We start from the raw sequence: 16,711 nt of genomic DNA, 5'->3' as shown, positions 1-16,711 counted from the left end.
TAGTCGATCTTAATTTCTTTTATTTAGAAATCTTTCTTTTTTATCGTACGGTGAACTTCAGCCTAATGGCAATTGGGCAAGTGGTTCGGAGTTGCAACGGAGTTCGGCGTTCAAGGCTGACATCGGATGGTTCTAGATCATGATGGATGACATAGTCCCAGCCAAGAGACAGACCAAGAGGAAAAAAGAATATAAAAGTCTTCTAGTTATCTAGCTTTGGGATGCACAGCAGTTTGGCACCATGGCGAGTCCTTGCATTCTTATTGACCCAGCGTCAGCTAGTGAGTTACAACCAGGGATGCTACCTGATAGCATTGCTTATATGCCTATCCTAGATCGATTCAACTTTGATTGGAAAATCTATGACGGTTCCAGTGGTGACGACAAAACAGCATTTCAATTTGTTCATCTTGTCCTGAAAATCGCCGAGAATGAAATTCCAGAACGACTTCGACTGTCGTTTGAGCAGAGCATCGGCCTGTTGCTTGCAGATGCCAAATCTGGAGATTTCATCACTGTGACACCAAAAGACAATGGCCTACTATATGGCTGGTTGTACCAGCTACTACATACCACCAGGACACCCGACTCTCGGCTTTCAGTGATTCTGGTCGTTCCTCAACAGGAGGGATATGTTATCCGCAGTGACTTTCTGGAGGAGCGCTTCAGGGGATCCCAAGAGATCCGACAAGCGATCGGATTTGTCCAGCCTAGGCAACTTGTACGACCATCAACTTCAAACGAAAATTCGGCCGTAGGTCAAATCGTAAGCTTTTTGGCCTCAGCTGTGGGTGGCATTGTCCTGGAGGATCAGAGCAAATTCCCCATTACTCGGCATACGCTGCACGAATTGCAAGACAGACTGGCGTTCCCCTGGCTCTCAACAGCCCCTATCATCCGTCGACGAATTGCGCTTATCGGAGAAGTGCGCCCGTATCATCTTTGCGCGAGGCTCTTCCAGGCTGCGCGTGCTCTTGGAATTGACCTCGTCGTGGTCGATTCCGCTGGTCACTGGCTGCAAGATGAAAACTCCACCTATGTGAATCTACGAGAGGCGTTTATTGAAGTGAATATGGAAGTGGATATAGACCTACCCCGACGCATAGCCGAGGTAATCTGCAGTTATCCACATACTATCGATGGGGTGACGACTGTCACAGAATTCCTCTTAATTCCTGTCGCTCGGGCCGCAGAGATACTAGGGCTTCCTACGTCTCCATCTGCAGCTTTTGCTAAATCGGTGGATAAATATGAGACCCGTCAAACACAGGGGTCAGATGCTTGTATTCTTCTTTCAGGCCCCGAAGAGCTCGACAAGTTCCTATCGAACGCGCAGCAAGGTTTTCCACCAGCGCCTTGGATCGTGAAGCCCTGCAATGGATGGCATAGTCTGAATGTCATGAAGGCAACAACACCGGAATCACTTAGAGTAGCAATCGAAGTCGTGTCGAGGCACACGGCTTACTCACGCAGCAGTGCTTCACACGAGTCCAAATGGCAAACCAACGTCCTCGTGGAGGAATACTGCGACGGACCGGAAATGGACGCCAATTTCGTGCTTTGGCGAGGCGAAATCCTCTTTTTCGAAGTTGTGGACAATTTCCCCTGCACAGCAGACAGTGGAACGGGTAGTGTGAATGCAGATTTTAAGGAGACGCAATTGGTTTTCCCATCTGCTTTACCCGAGGCCGAGACACTGCAATTGCGCCAGTCGTTGTATGAGTCGATTCGACGACTGGGCTACGAGTCTGGAATTTTCCACGTTGAAGCACGAATGCGGAATTCCACTTACGAGTATCGACAAGACGAGAGTTCCAAGCTTGATCTGCAGCCAAAATTGACAGCTCCCTCGAAGGACCCCGGCGTGTTTTTAGTTGAAGTCAATGCTCGGCCACCTGGATATGTCGACGCTAGCGCAAGCGCTTTCACAAACGGCGTGGATATGTTTGCGCTACAGCTATTGCTGGCCTTGCAAGATGAAGCGCGAATCCGAGCCCTTTCTCTTCCATTCAAATCGAGGCCTCATGTGGTCATCAGTGCTATCCAGGCAGACAAGTCGGGAACAATCGTATCCCAGGATCCATGGCGGGACTTTCACCAGAGAAAGCCAGAGCTGATTAGCAGGGTTTTTGAAAATCCGATGAATTTCAAGAAGGGGGACTGGGTGGCTGATCCCAAACTCAACACCACGCCTTGGCTTTCGGGGTTTGCTGTTTACTCGTTTGATGGTCGTGCTAGTGCGTTGGAGGCAGCTGGTCAAGTAAAGGAGGGGTTCGAGTGTCTGATTGAGTAGTATTCAGATGGCCAAGTCTTTTTAATTTTCACTTCTCTGAGCAATAAATGACACTTCTTGCCTAGGCTTGTTGACTTGTGACCGGATGATGACGAGGGGCAGGAGTCGGAATTCGGAATTCGATTTCGGAATACTATACCTTACAGCTAACTGTGTTTACTCGCGTCTTCTTTCTTGACAGTGACGGAGTACACTCATACCATAGTGAATAATATATCAGGTGAATGCTTCTCTATCTATATGCAACAGTATTCACAACACCGCTAGTGACACAAGCTGCAGCATCTGACTTTGCTGGTGAATAATGAAGGTTCTGGCAATAACTTCTAGGCTTCCCTACTTTGACTTACTTTCTACCTACCATCATACCTACACTATATTAAGCTTACAATTGAAGTAGCTTCTCTTGATTGGACATTGTCTCTTTTGAGCTCCTTTCCATTTAAAAATGCCTAGAAACATCGTACGCGAGGCAATCAATGAGCCATGGCAGAGCCATATCATACTCTGAAAACCGAGCAACCGAGAAGGAAGTCGGGACAAAGACTCTTCTTACACGTGGGTGATCTTGAAGGTAGAGAGAAGGAGCATTAAACAGCTCGACCAACGTGAATATGGCATTTGGGAACCTGGCATGGCTCTACCTGCGAACATCTTACCACTACACATGCATACGTTGACGCAATTGCAGAAACTGTGCCAGATAATCACTATTGTTCGCCAATCTCACAAAACTCTGCAATCAATGGGTCGCCACGCGGTTCAGTGACAAATTCTCACCCTAGAAGCGGCTTGGGAAAACGGCCAGTCAATCCATTGCATGTCCCAATGACCATGATTCAAGAACTTGATGACAGCCGACAAGCCTTTCCGGAACTGCGCCGTGCCTTCTTCTTGTTATTTACTTGCCGCCAATCCGAGACTTCGACTCGTACGCCTTTCGCCAGCAGCAAGAATTCCTGCATGGCGCGAACCCGGACATGACCCAGAGTCATCGGGAGAACCTGTGGTGAACACGGCCCTAATCACTTTCCTCATCCTGGCGGCAAACAAGCAACAGTCTGCGGAACATGCAAAACTAGAGAATAGCTTTGGAAAGGGTTTTGGCAGTCGTGATGCAAGTCCGTTGCCATCACAGATGGGCAATTGATGGACTGGGGATCCACGATGAAGGGCATTATCGAATGCAAAAAGAGCGCACGTGCCAATCACACTCTACAGGTCGAGAAGCAGAAGGCTGCAGAGACCGTCGACTGGGTGAAGAGCCAGCCAGATCCCGCCGGTAGCGCTAGAGCCAGGTATGAACAACATCTGCTCTCTTACCTAGACTTTGAAGAGCTAATTTTTACAGGCGCCCCGTCTGCTACCAGGATGGGGAGAAGCTGTATGTCACCTTCTTTAGATATGGCCCTGCGTGGACAGAGTACATCGCCAAAAACCGCGTGGGAAACGTCTTTCCAATACCAGCAGATAACCTTGCTACCATGGCATCCTTTGGACCTTGGACTATCGACAATGCGGACGACATGGAGACTTTCGCACGAATAATCATAGCGATTCTACTGCACCCATAGTTGGCCTTGTTTCGATTGACCAAAGTACGGTACATCTTTCTGGAAGTTCAGGAGTGTCCTTCCTGCCCTGGACCATTCGTTCCAATGCCGGATACTTCATCGAAAATTTCATCGTCGTCTCTTTCCTGGCCGTAAAGAACCTCACATACACCCCCAACAGGAACGTCTAACACGGCGTCAGTGCCTTCGCCCCAGATCTCCCTCCAATTTAGTTTTCGATTCTGCGGACCCATGATCTGAAAAGAGGTTGCGCCCGGTCTCATCTTCGCGGCGCCACCGGGACGTCGTCGCCCTTTACCATCAATGACAGATACATTGGCCACTTCATCGACAATATTCTCGACACTGTTCATCGGCAATGTTAGGTACCCTGTGTTGTAGGATGCCAGGGCAACATAAATGTAGATAATGGAAATGACCAGCCATGACGGGAATGCCAATGACCACCATCGATTAGGATAGTAGTATATGCCCAGTTGATGTAGAAACGGCGACGGCAGATATGACCAGAGGATATACATCACTAGAGCACTAGGTTAGAAGCCATTCCAACTGTCGCGTTTGGCATAGCTCATGTCCACTCACAAAAGGCCAGCGACGAGGCAAGGTACAGAACAAAGCCATAGTATTCGTAGGTCGGAACCTTTGGACTCGCTCGAGGAACGGTCGTTGCGCGCCGTGCCGACTTTGCGACCGCAGCTTCGGTGTCGTTGGGGGTTTCCACGTCCGAACTGTCAGGGGTGGTAGGTCGCGACGTGGTTGTAGAGAAAGGAGGACGCAAGAGAGAGGTCAATGACGGAGAAGGTGGCAAAGGTGTTGGAGGTCGATTGTAGAAGGGGGGCGCAAAGGCATTGGGTCCATGGAGCGAGCTAGATGACTGTCGAAACGGATGATGCATTGCGATGCCATCCTCAGGCGACTGTTCCTCTGAATCCGTGGATGCGTCCGAGATGTACTGATTATTCAAAGAATATTGCGTCTGAAAATCGGCCTCGTCCTCTTCTGCTTCGGAATCCGCATGTGAAGGCGACGTTATTATGTCCTGATAGTGGTCGTTATCCGCATCGTGGGAAGGAGACGTTGCGGCGAGGTCATCGGGCGAGAGGGGAGGGAATGGCTGTTTGGAATCAAACGAAGAAATGCGGGAGGTATCTGAGTCATTTGAGAGGTAATCGGGCTTTTTCTTCGAATGACTGTTGGATCTAGACATGGCGATGTCATGAATCGCAGAGATGGACCGAAGGCGCTGCTCGTCGCGTCTTCCAGCGCCTCATACTGCCGGCCCTCACCGCCCCCACAGCTGCCCCAAACGATGAAGTCATCTCTGGCTGCTGTCGCTCTCCTCAACCCTCCATCCTCGACCGTGGATGGGCTCTGGATTCCCATCCAGGTGAAACAAATGTACCACGGCCACTGCCTCATGACTCGGATTGCGTTCAACGCTCGCGAAGCTTATTCTCCACATACTGTAGATGTTGGCTTGTTCCACACACACATGGCTGTCTCACCGCAGCTTGACAAGTCCAAAGCTGGATTATGCTTGCATCAACCTTAGCTTAAAGATGAACAGCCACGTCATGCTCCAAATCCCGAGTCATACTATGCTGACATACTCCGTACACGCGTTGCTTTTCCTTGGCTTCAACATGCTCCTTCAGCTCGGGATTGGTCGCCCAGCGTCTACAATAAAACTGTGGAACGAACCCTCCAACAAAGTGCATTATTGAATACTATGAATCACAGGCCATCAGATCGAGAAGGCGAGGTAGACAGGTCTAGAGAGCAATCAATGTGGCGGGAGATGTCATGGGAATGTTAGAGCGTCCCGTCTGGCATTTTCCCGCCCCCTAGTCTGCACAGGGAATTACTTCATTGAACTCTCGGCAGCAAATCATATGCCTTTCCCCGACTCCTCGAGAGAAGCCGATCCTTCGGCTGAGCACCAAGCTTCAGTGAGTCGTGGATGCATGTTCGAAATTACGCCCTTGTTTTGGGAAGAGCTCTGGCAAATGAACGTTTCAACACACCGGCTGAACTCGAGCTTATCCTGACAAATTTTCATAGTCGAGATCCACATATAAGAGCATATCGACTTCAATCTAGCTCCTTACTCGCTGAAATGACCCCGATGTACGTTGCCTATCATGATAAAAAAGATGGGCTATAGACAGTGTCACGGCCTTGGCTGCTCACCTCGGATCGGCGCACCAAAAAGCAAATGATATCCCTTGCATTAGTGCGTGCTATGCCTGACATTTACATTGTGTGGGCTGCAGTTAGGATTGGTTGCACAAAGTACTTGCCAGCCCTCGGAAGCCATCCCTGCTGGCTTATCAGAGCTGCCTTCCACTAAAGTCTCAAATCGTGCATGGACCTGCAAGGACGGCGCTATCGGGATCGTGGGCTGATAGTTCGTATCCTCGTTGCCTTCCTGCGCGATTTATTTCACTAGGTAATACCTCAATCAAATGAGGTTTTACGTGGAGAAAGTATTCTCAAAGATCACTATGAAGAATCAATTCATAACTTTGCACCAGCAGCTTACTCTCTAACCATGGTTGTTATTGATGGCCACTGATGAGACTGCTCAGTACACCCCAGACATTCCTGGATACACTATTGATCGGCGGTCTCCACAGGCCCAATGTGGTAGCCCGTCCCTCAGTCTATGGGCCACTAGTGACCACTAGCCACGACGGTCTCTCTCTAAAGGCCGATCCCCGTACATGTTCCTGTGGAAATTGGTTCCTCTCAGATAGTAATTCAGCGCGGCGGACCGGCCCTGGCTGACACGCGGGCTTGGGCTATCCACAACGCGAACTTGTCAATGTGTTTGTCTATTGTTATGGGCCAATCAAAGGACCTAGATGGGACAATCCAACCTTGCATTGCAGAGCACATTCCACTCTCTGACTCTGGGTCCGCGGTTCGGCCGATGGTCCGCGAATGGTGCTCCTGTCACCCTCCATTAGCTGCATGCTTTGGCCAGATGCCGACCCCCTCGAGTGACAGGTCCAGCCTGCTGAGCAGGCTCAGCTACATGCCGAGACCGTTTCTTGTCTTTAATGGTGGGACGGCCCTTCCCAGGGATGGCCGTAGTAAAAAAGAATTATCCGTTTCCAATGTGCCCACGAGTTATTGTCGTTGAACCCTAGCCACTATTGTCTGCTGTCAAAAGCAATACAGACCGGTCAAAGACCTGGGTCTCCAGTGTTCAATATGGTCGATTCAGCCCTGTTCAGTTTGATCTTTAGGCGAGCTGATATCCTTGTAAGTAGCAGTTAGCTTTCGTTACTGACGGCAAGATATTAATCGACTCCATACTAGGACCCCAGCAATGATCCCAACGTTGGGTCTTCCCGAGGCAATGCCTCCTCAACAACCTCCGAAGCTATGGAAAACCTTGGAGTCGAAGACTCGACGTCCCTCTCGGCTTTCCTGACAACCCTAGTTCCAGCATTGATAATCGCGGTGTTTTGGTTCGGGCTGTTTTTGATCTGTCGAAGAACACAGCTTCGATGGTACGCGCCTAGAACACACCTGCCATGTTGGCACAAGCAGTAAGTCTTCTTTTGGTAAACATGCCTGATTCTTTGCTGACAGGCAATGTAGTGAACGAAGTCCTGAGCTGCCATCAGGATTTGTCAACTGGTTTGGACATTTTCTCAAATTATCGGACACCCATGTTCTTCACCACTCATCTATGGATGGTTACCTCTTTCTTAGGTTCTTGAGGGTCCTGTGTTCTATCTGCTTTACGGGATGTGTGATCACATGGCCGATATTACTCCCGATCCATGCGACTGGAGGAGCCGGAAATACTCAATTGGACGCCCTCAGTTTCAGCAATGTGAAAAATGGAAAGCGATATTATGCCCATTCTGCCATGGCATGCATCTTCTTCAGTAAGATAATTTGGTGACAGCAAGCCTAGTGAACATTTTCTAACTCCCCATCAGCTATTGTGTTTTATACAGTCACTCGAGAGAGCATCTTCTATGCCAATTTGCGCCAGGCATACCTGAACTCGCCTGCATACGTCAACCGTATATCTTCCCGAACCGTGCTGTTCATGTCAGTTCCTGATGAATACAAGAATGAAAAGACATTGCGACAGGTCTTCGGGGATTCTATTCGACGCATCTGGATTACATCGAATTGCAAGGAGTTGCAAAAGAAGGTCAGGAAGAGAGAGGGGCTTTCTTACAAGTTAGAGAAAGTTGAGACAAAACTGATTCGACGGGCCAACTCGGAACGCATGAAAACCCTCAAGAAAGGGGGTACTCCTTCAGATGACCTTCAAGACTGCGAAAAGACCTCTTCTTGGTACCATGGCATACACAGACCAACCCACCGTCCCAAAATCTTTGAAAAGAGAGTGGATACTATCAATTGGCTTCGAAAGCAACTCGTCGAAGTCTCAGAGGAAGTAGAGCAACTTCAGCAGAAACATAAGAATGGGGACGTGAAGCTCCTTTCCGCTGTTTTCATCGAGTTTAATACGCAGTCTGATGCTCAGATTGCACTTCAAACTCTATCCCACCATCAACCACTGCATATGACTCCACGATATACCGGAATTTCTCCCAGAGAAGTGGTTTGGTCTGCCCTAAATCTCAGTTGGTGGCAGCGCATCGTCCGCAAGTTTCTTGTTAAGGGTGGCATAGCAGCGCTTGTTGTTTTTTGGTCAATTCCATCTGCATTGGTCGGAACTGTTTCCAATATCACATATCTCACGGGTATGTTCCCGTTCCTGGGCTTCATCGATAAGCTTCCAGGGACGATTAAGGGTGTAATTGCCGGGCTGTTGCCTTCCGCTGCCCTCGTGCTTCTGATGTCTTTGGTTCCTATAATCTGCCGATGTATGATCCATCCGCCCTGAACTCTCATTTTGAGCATTCTAACCGGTAATTCTAGTTTGTGCACGACGTGCCGGCGTCCCCTCAACCTCGCGAGTGGAGCTGTTCACCCAAAGCGCGCATTTCTGCTTCCAGGTAGTCCAAGTGTTTCTCGTGACGACTTTAACTTCCGCTGCTTCTGCTGCAACTGCACAAATCATCCAAGATCCCTTATCGGCCAAGGACCTCCTTGCTGAGAACCTGCCCAAGGCGACCAACTTCTACATCTCGTACTTCCTGCTCCAGGGCCTCACCATGAGCTCTATGGCAGTAGTGCAGGTGGCCGGAGTCCTGGTCTTCAAGTTCATGACCACATTTTTTGATCGTTCCCCTCGACATCTATACCAGCGATGGTCTGCCCTTAGCGGCATAAGCTGGGGCAACGTCTTCCCTGTGTTCACCAACATGGGCGTCATAGGTACTTCCCACTTAACCTTCCCACCCCTTCCACATCTTATTGACTTCATCCAGCCCTAACCTACTCCTGCATCGCCCCTCTGATCCTCGGTTTCGCCTTCATCGGCCTCTACCTCGTCTACCAAGCCTACCGCTACAACTTCCTCTTCGTCTACGACCTCGAAACCGACACCAAAGGGCTCGTCTACCCCCGAGCCCTCCAACACCTCCTCACAGGCCTCTACCTCGCCGACATCTGCATGATCGGACTCTTCGCTATCCGCGGCGCCATCGGCCCCCTCATCATAATGGCACTATTCACCCTCCTCACCATCCTCGCACACATGTCCCTCAACGAGGCCCTCGCCCCCCTCAACTCCTTCCTCCCCCGCACGCTCGAAACCGAAGAAGAAGCCCAACAAGCCAAAGAAGAAGCCTACACGCTCGAGCACCCCCCTCCACGCCACCGCTGGGCCTCGGTCTGGAAATGGTTCCACCCAAACCTGTACCGTGACTATGCGGCGCTCCGCCGCAAGGTCCGTCGCAACCACGTCGAGATCACGTATTCGGAAGAAGAGCGCTTCAACGCTTACTTCGAGCCGTGTATTACGGCGCGCACGCCCACGCTGTGGATCCCCCGCGACAAGTGGGGCTTCAGTCAGCAGGAGATTCTAGAGACGGATCCCATAATCCCGATCACGGATGAGGGCGCGCATCTCGATGAGAAGAATAAGATCGTTTGGGATAAGTATGATCCGAACTTGCCGTTTTGGGAGAGGAAGGTTCTGTATTGATTGGAGGATGGTGGTGAGATGGAAGGGGGTGTTGGATTTGGTTGGTTGGTTTAAGCGGTTATGATTTATGGGTTATGGTTATGGATATGGCTGTGGTGAAAAGTAGGTGTTGGAACTGGTGTTTATGGGCTTGTGCTTTTGTGCTACGTAGTTGAGTGTTCAATAACTGTTTAGTGTGACTTGTAAGCATCTATCTCTATAATTTATTCCCTGTCCTTTGAGTTCTTGCCTCTATCATTTAATTCCTGCACCTCTGGGTTTACTTATCACCGTAACGGTCATCTACTGTGATGCCGGAGGTTTAGACTAACAGGTACTCACAAAAAACAAATAATCAATTAACTAGATCTTAAGTCAAAGACTAAACATTCAACTTAAACTCAACCGCATTGGCCGTCCCATTCACCCTAGGATAAAACTCAAACGTAAACGTCGTGGTTTCTCCAGCAGACACAACAGCATCGATAGCAGCCGATGTGAGAATTACGTTCTTGTCGTCCCAGTTCCATTGGTTGGAGTATGTCTGCAGAAAGAAAGAAATATCAGCATTGAATGAACTAGGATATAGTAGATCAATAATTCGAAACAGGAATGTAGTGAACTTACCGCTCTAGCCTGTTGCAAAGGACCCAGCCATTGGGTCCAGTCATCGACCAGGTACTTTCCACTTGCAGTGAGAGCCTTGACGGTGGCTAGTTTGGATAGACCCTTCCATGTGACGGGGATGGAGAGATCGGATCCGGAGACCGAGGACGCGGAGGCAGAGGTGGAAGAGAGGGTTGGCTTATCCCACTGAACGAGCTGGATGGTAGGCGAGGCAACGCCCCCGGAGAACTTCACTGTCAGGGTAGCAATGACGCCCGGGGAAGTGGATGACGAGAAGTGCTTTGCGAGATAAGTGGCAGAAAAGACGATGTTGGATCCAGATACACTGTAGTCAGATCCCTTGGATAGAGTGCTGCCGCCGGATTCTTTGATGGATTCGACGGTGTTGCCGTTGAGGATGAAGGGCAAGGTCTGGGCGGCGACTTGGGTTCCGGACTTGTGGAAAATGTAAGCTGAGGAAGACTGGCTCGTAGCGGAGGCATCTTCGGTGCTGTCGGGCAGACCGTTGGCTGTCGACTCGGTCGTTTTGGTGAGGATATCAATAGAGGTGGGGTCGCGCCAGCTGGCTTTTGTACGGTCGAGGTGGTCTAACCCATTGTCCCAGAGAATGGTGGCGATATCGAACTGTGCAGCAGCTTTCGCGAGCTGGTCGTGGTATTTCCAGCGCGCGGCGGGCTCAGTGTTCGTAGAGGATGCGTCAAATTCGCCGAGAATCAGGGGAACATTAGTGAAGTTGTTTCGGATTAACTCGAAGTCGGTGGTCAAAGTGTCCTTCTCGGCATCGGATCCCCAGATGGTTTTGCCCCTGAGAGGTCAGCTGTGACACAAATGGCATTGAATTTGTATTACTCACCACGCGCTGAAGATGAAGTCATCTAGAGGAATCTATGAGTTAGCAGCTCGCTTTCTCTGCAGGAGAAGGATCAAGACGTACATGGGGCGTAGTAATGAAATTGGATAGCGTAGGGGTTTGGGATGTTGGCAGGAGCCTTGAACCACTGAGATGTCTTCACACTGTCCTGGCCGCCTCCGACAAGGTTGACAACACGCTTCTTGTTGAATCCTCCGGCGTCCCCGATAGCCTTAATGAAGATCTCGTTCAACTTGTTTATTTCGGTGCCATGGGCTTCGGTCTCAGCAGGGGGCTCGTTAATAGACTCAAAAGCAACCCGACTAGATTTGCAAGCTAGCTTTGTGCCAATCTGGTACCACAACCTGTAGAACTTCTCCTCGATCTCAGTGATGTTGGCACCGGATTGAGTTACATCGGCCCACTCCCATGAATCTGTCATCATTAGTTGTCGTCACGCGCCAATGAGTGGGACTCAATCTAACCATGATGGACATTGACGATGGTGTAGAAATCGCGAGACGTGATAGCGTCAACAACGTTAGAGACTCTGTCCAGCCATTCTGGATCAACAGTCCAGTCGGGAGAGCTTCCAGTGAAGTGGTGTGTCCATGTTACTTTATAACAATGTCAGTACCTCCAACGAATAAGACATGGGAACGACAAATCACACTAACCTGGAAGTCGGACACTCTTGAACCCAGCAGATTTGACAGTGTCAAACGTCGATTCTTGAACAGGAGCATTGTTCCATGATCCCTCGTCGGGAATAGCATCAAGGGTGTTCCCCAAGTTCCATCCGGGGTGGAGCTTAGCTACGTAGTCAGAAGCGGAAATGTCACTGAATGACCCGTCGCAAGTGACAGCTGCCCAGGTGCTTTCAAAAAGAGCTGCAAAAGCAGCGGCCCGGAGAACTTGCATGATTTCGGTTATAAAACAATGGTCCAAAGCCTCAATGTCCAAATCATCAGCCAAATCCTGAGGGATCAGCACTGATCGGCCGCTTTTTATATCCAAGTGAGACCCTGGATATGAAACAACAGCTCAACTCAGCCAAGGCAAGAATAATGAACGGAGATGGCTCCGAAGCGTGGGTCATCATCGAAAACATGCCACTGGTGGTTGCTGACCGACTAGTACGCAGTTCTTGCGCAATGGAGGGGGCGTGCTCCAGGTGATATCTCATGACAATCCCTGCCAGAGCAATTTCTGACTCTTGGTCCGGTGCTCCTAAGAAGAATAGACACATCCAAGGTATAGACTCTGCCATTGCAGTTCTATTGGCTCAACTTAGCCGGCGGACCGGCGGACCGGACGATGCGAACGATGAACTATTGAAAACGGACAGAAGACGCGATGGTGGCATATCGTTCTCGGTGATATCATTGGCCTCAGGAATCCGAGGTGTTCGATGGAGAAATCAGTTTGCAGACTGAAGAATCCAGGGGTAGCAAACTCAAACGATTTCCTCCAATCGGCCCCGAGTATACCTCAACAGCAGGGACTCGGCATTGTCAGAACCTCCGATGGAGTGTCACAGCTTCGGTGAGTAACGCCTGCATATTGAAAATAGAGCTGCTTGGCTGCAGGCCCCAAGATCCTGCCAAGGCTACATTAATTAGCCGTCGCAATGGCCAGCAGGTATTGAGCGATATAGCGATATTAACCCCCACATCTCCGCAGATTTAGTGCGAGGGGAAGCTCCGTGATGCTTCTGCCGGCCGTGGACAATCGGGAAAGGAAGAAGAGGAAGTGCAACGTAAATTAATGAAGACGATGGCGTGACCTCCGCGCTCAATCGGGTCATCACCTGACTCCGGCAGGGACTTTTTCCAGCAAAGAAAAACAAGAGTCATATTTGGAGTTCTAAATTATTATTACACATAACAGTCATACATATCGTTCCCTCATAACACGTTCGTCCGTTGAGTAACCGAAATGATCAATAGTTCTGGACAGCATTCTCTCATGGTCATGTTCACATGATAACGCAGTCCTTATTCCGTTCCCTAATGCGATCTGAGGGCCCTGCCGAGATCGAGCCCCCGGGGTGTCGCCGTCCCAGTGGACTCCTAGGATATTGATGAGAAGAGGGAGTTTCCGGAGCGTTGGGGCCTCTTGAAGGTCCCGTGTAGATTGGGCTATGGGCAGATTGCTCATATGTGGGAGGAGGTGCATCGTCTCCTTCGTCATTTGTCGCCCGGCGGCTTTCTGGTCGGTATTGGGAGGTTCGCCTAGGGGGTAGGCTCTGGTGAGAAGACCGAGTTCCGGAGTAGGATGTATATGGAGTGTCAGGGGTGAACCCAGACGAGCGATTGTTTGCAGACGACCGTTGCGAGTGGCTGAGAGCAGGGGTCGAACCCGAGCTCCGTTGGTTGCGGTCTCTATTGTTCCCGGAGCTTTCTCGTCGCTCTTCCTCCTGGTATTGGAGGGAGAGGGCATAGGCATAGTCCGCGTCGGCCTGTTCTTGAGCAGAAAGGGTGGTGTTAGCATGTTCGCTTGGAGCTGAAGGCGCTCGAGTATTGCTGGAAGTCCTTGGACCGGATGGGTCCGAGGCTCCAGGGGAGGATGTGTGGCCGACAGGTCGGAAGTCGCCCGCAAAAAAACCGGCACTAGATCCATTCACATCGACAAGACTTTCCCAGACAATTTCTGCATAGTTAGAGTAGCCCGCATCCGTCACCAAAGTATATAGCTGCTGAGACTTGGGGTGTTTGTAAAGGGTCGTGAAATGATCGTTTCGAAACAGGATCGACAGCGAGCCTGGAGGTAACTTTTCCGCTAAGTGCATCAGTCCGAATGAGCTTAGCTGTGTCGCATTATCGATGTCGGTGAATTGCTGAATAGCTTGTATGTCTTTCATCTCCTGCTCTTCCTGTGGAGAGAGAGATCCTCCCCGAAGAACACGGTCTTCGAACTCCTGCTTACGGAAGTGAAGCAACTGAACATCTTCGTGGTATGGGGCCACCCGAGCCAGTGCCCCATCGACATCGCTAGATGGGGCCGCAATCCAGCCATGAAGTAATGGCACGCCAAAGGTGCTATAGAGTTTGATGTCATCAGTCCGCATAAATGTACCGACTGAATGTTGGGATTCCTAGTCATAATTAGCGACCTGTAGAATAAGTAGAAGGGGCGGTTTCAGTACCAACGTGAGGCGTGGATTGACATTCATGCCTGTGTGCAGCATGGTCAAAAATCGACTGAGCGCCTCAATATCCGGGAGCTCATCATCAGGTCCAAGGCAGGTAGTAAGTTCGTCAAATAATGCTTCTATCAAGAGTCCTAAGGATATTTGCTCTCTTGTTTGGAGCGCTCTAACAATGGGCGGCTGCGTGTCTGGGTTTGCGCGCAGTACCAAGGCATTGACCAGTGCCAGTAACGGACAGGGTCCATTTTTGTTTTGGGATAGAATCGGAGAATCTCTCAGCTTCCCCGTGATATCGGTCCAATTAACATGTCTTATAGCATAGGTCTCCAGTTTCTGTTCTTGCTGTCGGTTGGGTTCTGATTCGGTGGGTTGAGACACAGCACCAGCAACATTAGAACGGTCTGGCAGGGGTGGAGCACTTCCAGATGCTTCGAAGGCCGACGGCTGGGGCTCCTGCACATTATTCATGGCGTGTTCATGAGCTGTCTTGCTTGGGCTCGTGCCAGCATGCGGCTGAGGGTTTTCGTCAAAGTCAATGAGCACATGAGAGGAGCCACTGGTTGCAGTGGAGACGGTGGCTGGCGTATTAATCCCATTTTCTGGAGCCAGCAGCCCATACTGTTGTTGTTGTTGCTGCTGCTGCTGCTGAAAAGGCTGGGGTGGGTAGGATGACTGCGGATCGTTGCTAGGAGTGTAAGGCTGTTGAAACTGGGTGGGTGCAGCTTGATTTGTATATTGGCCGGTATAGTTCTGCTGAATGGGAGCTGAATGTTGGTTCTGATGCACGGCTGTCGGCGGCAATGCAGCATTGGAATGCTCTTCGGCCCACGGGGATTCGGAGACTGGCTGATCGAAAAGGGAAAGGCGAGCTGTCATAGGAATATAGCCCTCGTCTGTGAAAGGTTAGCATTCAATTTCCGGTGCAGATTTATCGAGGTTAGTCTACCTTGACCGAGTCGCGCACTCGCGCCATCCTGCGATAAAGATGCCGTGTCCTCGGAATGCGGTCGGGAATTCCGATCGTCCCATGGATTTTGATCGGGCTGTCGGGGTTTCAAAAACGGATTATTCGAGCGCAGAGGAGTAGAAGGACCTCCCAAATGCTCCCAGTCGGATGTATCATTAAGCCCTTGGCTCTGTTGCCAGTCGTTGGCAGCCGTCCTCCTTTCGGTGCCCGCGACGAGAACAGACGGAACCCGATCGGGCCCTCTATCGTTCACCGTTCCCCCTTCCTGCGATCCATGACCAAGCTGTGGAAGCTCTGAGCTAGTATACTCCTGGCGATTCTGGTCCGGTCTCTCCACTAACTCGTCGGCCCACGGATTGGGCGCATCGCCGCCGGATGACCGAACGGGCGACTTCTGAGCCTGTTCTAAGGGCATCAGGTCAAATGCTGGAGACGTGTTGAGGTCAGGGGAGTATATCGATTCCTGCGAGGAGAGGCGCCGAGGCTGAGGTGAGCTCTGAGCTCGACGGGGACGAGTTAGGCGCTTGGGGGACAGAGACGCAGTAGATTTAGCGGTCGGAGATGTCTGTGCAGCTGTAGAGCGAGGTGCGAAACGAGCATTCCCTTGACTGAGGCTATAAAGATGTGGCGGAGCTCGTTTTCGCAAGACCATGGAAGGCAGATTGATTTATTTCGGTTTGGGGGCAACCGGGTTCGCGGGTCTCAACCTGTAACGATTGAACCGGGGGAAGGACCAATAAGAAAACAAGCAGATAGAAGAGGATCAGGGCCCAGTAGCCAATGTTATTGAACCGTGGGTGACAAATGAGTAAGACTCTCTAATGCACGAGCATTCGAGGATTCCTTCGAAGTTGCTCAAGGCAGATTCGTAACCGTTGACACGGACAGAAGAAGGTGAGGTCAGGCGGTGCCAACAGTACACGCTACTGTGAAGTTAAAGCAAGCGTAGGCGACAAGCCATGCCTTTCTTCGCCCCAGTCAAGCTCTCTGAACTGGGAGGCGAATAGCCAGGGAGAAAAAGCAACAAGAAATAGAAACGCACTGTGGAACGAGGCCAGTAAACAGAAACGGGAACGACGACGGAAGGACAAGGCACCCAAGTTCCCAGCGAAAGTCAGCCAGTCAACATCATTACGTATCGCGGATGGAGAGCGCAGAGCATCATCGGTGGAGCCTCGGGCG

General features: G+C 50.5%; 7 protein-coding genes across 7 annotated transcripts; 4 read left to right on the top strand and 3 right to left on the bottom strand.

Moving 5' to 3' along the window:
- Positions 1 to 241: 241 nt before the first annotated feature.
- P170DRAFT_453654 (uncharacterized protein) lies at positions 242 to 2,345 on the top strand (the record flags this gene model as incomplete). The annotated part of the gene is made up of 2 exons (XM_024851377.1): positions 242 to 281; positions 336 to 2,345. The coding sequence occupies 2 exons, from the start codon at positions 242 to 244 to the stop codon at positions 2,291 to 2,293; spliced, it is 1,998 nt and encodes a 665-aa protein (XP_024707478.1). The 3' UTR covers positions 2,294 to 2,345.
- A 950-nt stretch (positions 2,346 to 3,295) lies between these two features.
- Positions 3,296 to 3,867, top strand: P170DRAFT_507033 (uncharacterized protein; the record flags this gene model as incomplete). Its single annotated transcript, XM_024854438.1, has 2 exons — positions 3,296 to 3,591; positions 3,645 to 3,867. The coding sequence occupies exons 1-2, from the start codon at positions 3,443 to 3,445 to the stop codon at positions 3,865 to 3,867; spliced, it is 372 nt and encodes a 123-aa protein (XP_024707477.1). The 5' UTR covers positions 3,296 to 3,442.
- On the bottom strand, positions 3,684 to 5,086 carry P170DRAFT_377737 (uncharacterized protein). Its single transcript, XM_024845416.1, has 2 exons — positions 4,453 to 5,086; positions 3,684 to 4,390 (listed from the first exon to the last, which is right to left on the bottom strand). The coding sequence occupies exons 1-2, from the start codon at positions 5,075 to 5,077 to the stop codon at positions 3,915 to 3,917; spliced, it is 1,101 nt and encodes a 366-aa protein (XP_024707476.1). The 5' UTR covers positions 5,078 to 5,086; the 3' UTR covers positions 3,684 to 3,914.
- A 122-nt stretch (positions 5,087 to 5,208) lies between these two features.
- P170DRAFT_98275 (uncharacterized protein) lies at positions 5,209 to 5,712 on the top strand. The gene has a single exon (XM_024855461.1). It carries the CDS (start codon positions 5,340 to 5,342, stop codon positions 5,592 to 5,594), a length of 255 nt encoding a protein of 84 aa, XP_024707475.1. The 5' UTR covers positions 5,209 to 5,339; the 3' UTR covers positions 5,595 to 5,712.
- A 1,374-nt stretch (positions 5,713 to 7,086) lies between these two features.
- On the top strand, positions 7,087 to 10,139 carry P170DRAFT_507031 (putative DUF221 domain protein; the record flags this gene model as incomplete). The annotated part of the gene is made up of 6 exons (XM_024854437.1): positions 7,087 to 7,137; positions 7,195 to 7,427; positions 7,480 to 7,772; positions 7,827 to 8,729; positions 8,785 to 9,183; positions 9,237 to 10,139. 6 exons carry the CDS (start codon positions 7,087 to 7,089, stop codon positions 9,953 to 9,955), a joined length of 2,598 nt encoding a protein of 865 aa, XP_024707474.1. The 3' UTR covers positions 9,956 to 10,139.
- Positions 10,140 to 10,316: 177 nt separating this feature from the next.
- P170DRAFT_444217 (putative extracellular endoglucanase) lies at positions 10,317 to 12,332 on the bottom strand (the record flags this gene model as incomplete). Its single annotated transcript, XM_024850612.1, has 6 exons — positions 10,317 to 10,478; positions 10,562 to 11,366; positions 11,415 to 11,436; positions 11,496 to 11,846; positions 11,897 to 12,028; positions 12,089 to 12,332. 6 exons carry the CDS (start codon positions 12,330 to 12,332, stop codon positions 10,317 to 10,319), a joined length of 1,716 nt encoding a protein of 571 aa, XP_024707473.1.
- Positions 12,333 to 13,245: 913 nt separating this feature from the next.
- Positions 13,246 to 16,651, bottom strand: P170DRAFT_377731 (MINDY family deubiquitinase). The gene is made up of 3 exons (XM_024845415.1): positions 15,509 to 16,651; positions 14,560 to 15,455; positions 13,246 to 14,508 (listed from the first exon to the last, which is right to left on the bottom strand). The coding sequence occupies exons 1-3, from the start codon at positions 16,179 to 16,181 to the stop codon at positions 13,390 to 13,392; spliced, it is 2,688 nt and encodes an 895-aa protein (XP_024707472.1). The 5' UTR covers positions 16,182 to 16,651; the 3' UTR covers positions 13,246 to 13,389.
- Positions 16,652 to 16,711: the final 60 nt, after the last annotated feature.

This window comes from Aspergillus steynii (assembly GCF_002849105.1).
Source record: "Aspergillus steynii IBT 23096 chromosome Unknown P170scaffold_2, whole genome shotgun sequence".
Taxonomy (NCBI): Eukaryota; Fungi; Ascomycota; class Eurotiomycetes; order Eurotiales; family Aspergillaceae; genus Aspergillus; species Aspergillus steynii.
This window is presented reverse-complemented; position numbering and strand designations above follow the sequence as displayed.

Bases quoted from the DNA above. Each gene is read 5' to 3' on its own strand.
- P170DRAFT_377737 (XM_024845416.1), bottom strand. From the start codon at position 5,077: ATGTCTAGATCCAACAGTCATTCGAAGAAAAAGCCCGATTACCTCTCA. The intron at 4,391-4,452 runs GTGAGTGGACAT...CTAGTGCTCTAG, and splicing joins TGCCTCGTCGCTGGCCTTTT to TGATGTATATCCTCTGGTCA.
- P170DRAFT_98275 (XM_024855461.1), top strand. From the start codon at position 5,340: ATGTTGGCTTGTTCCACACACACATGGCTGTCTCACCGCAGCTTGACA.
- P170DRAFT_377731 (XM_024845415.1), bottom strand. From the start codon at position 16,181: ATGGTCTTGCGAAAACGAGCTCCGCCACATCTTTATAGCCTCAGTCAA. The intron at 15,456-15,508 runs GTAGACTAACCT...AACCTTTCACAG, and splicing joins GAGTGCGCGACTCGGTCAAG to ACGAGGGCTATATTCCTATG. The intron at 14,509-14,559 runs GTACTGAAACCG...AATTATGACTAG, and splicing joins TCAATCCACGCCTCACGTTG to GAATCCCAACATTCAGTCGG.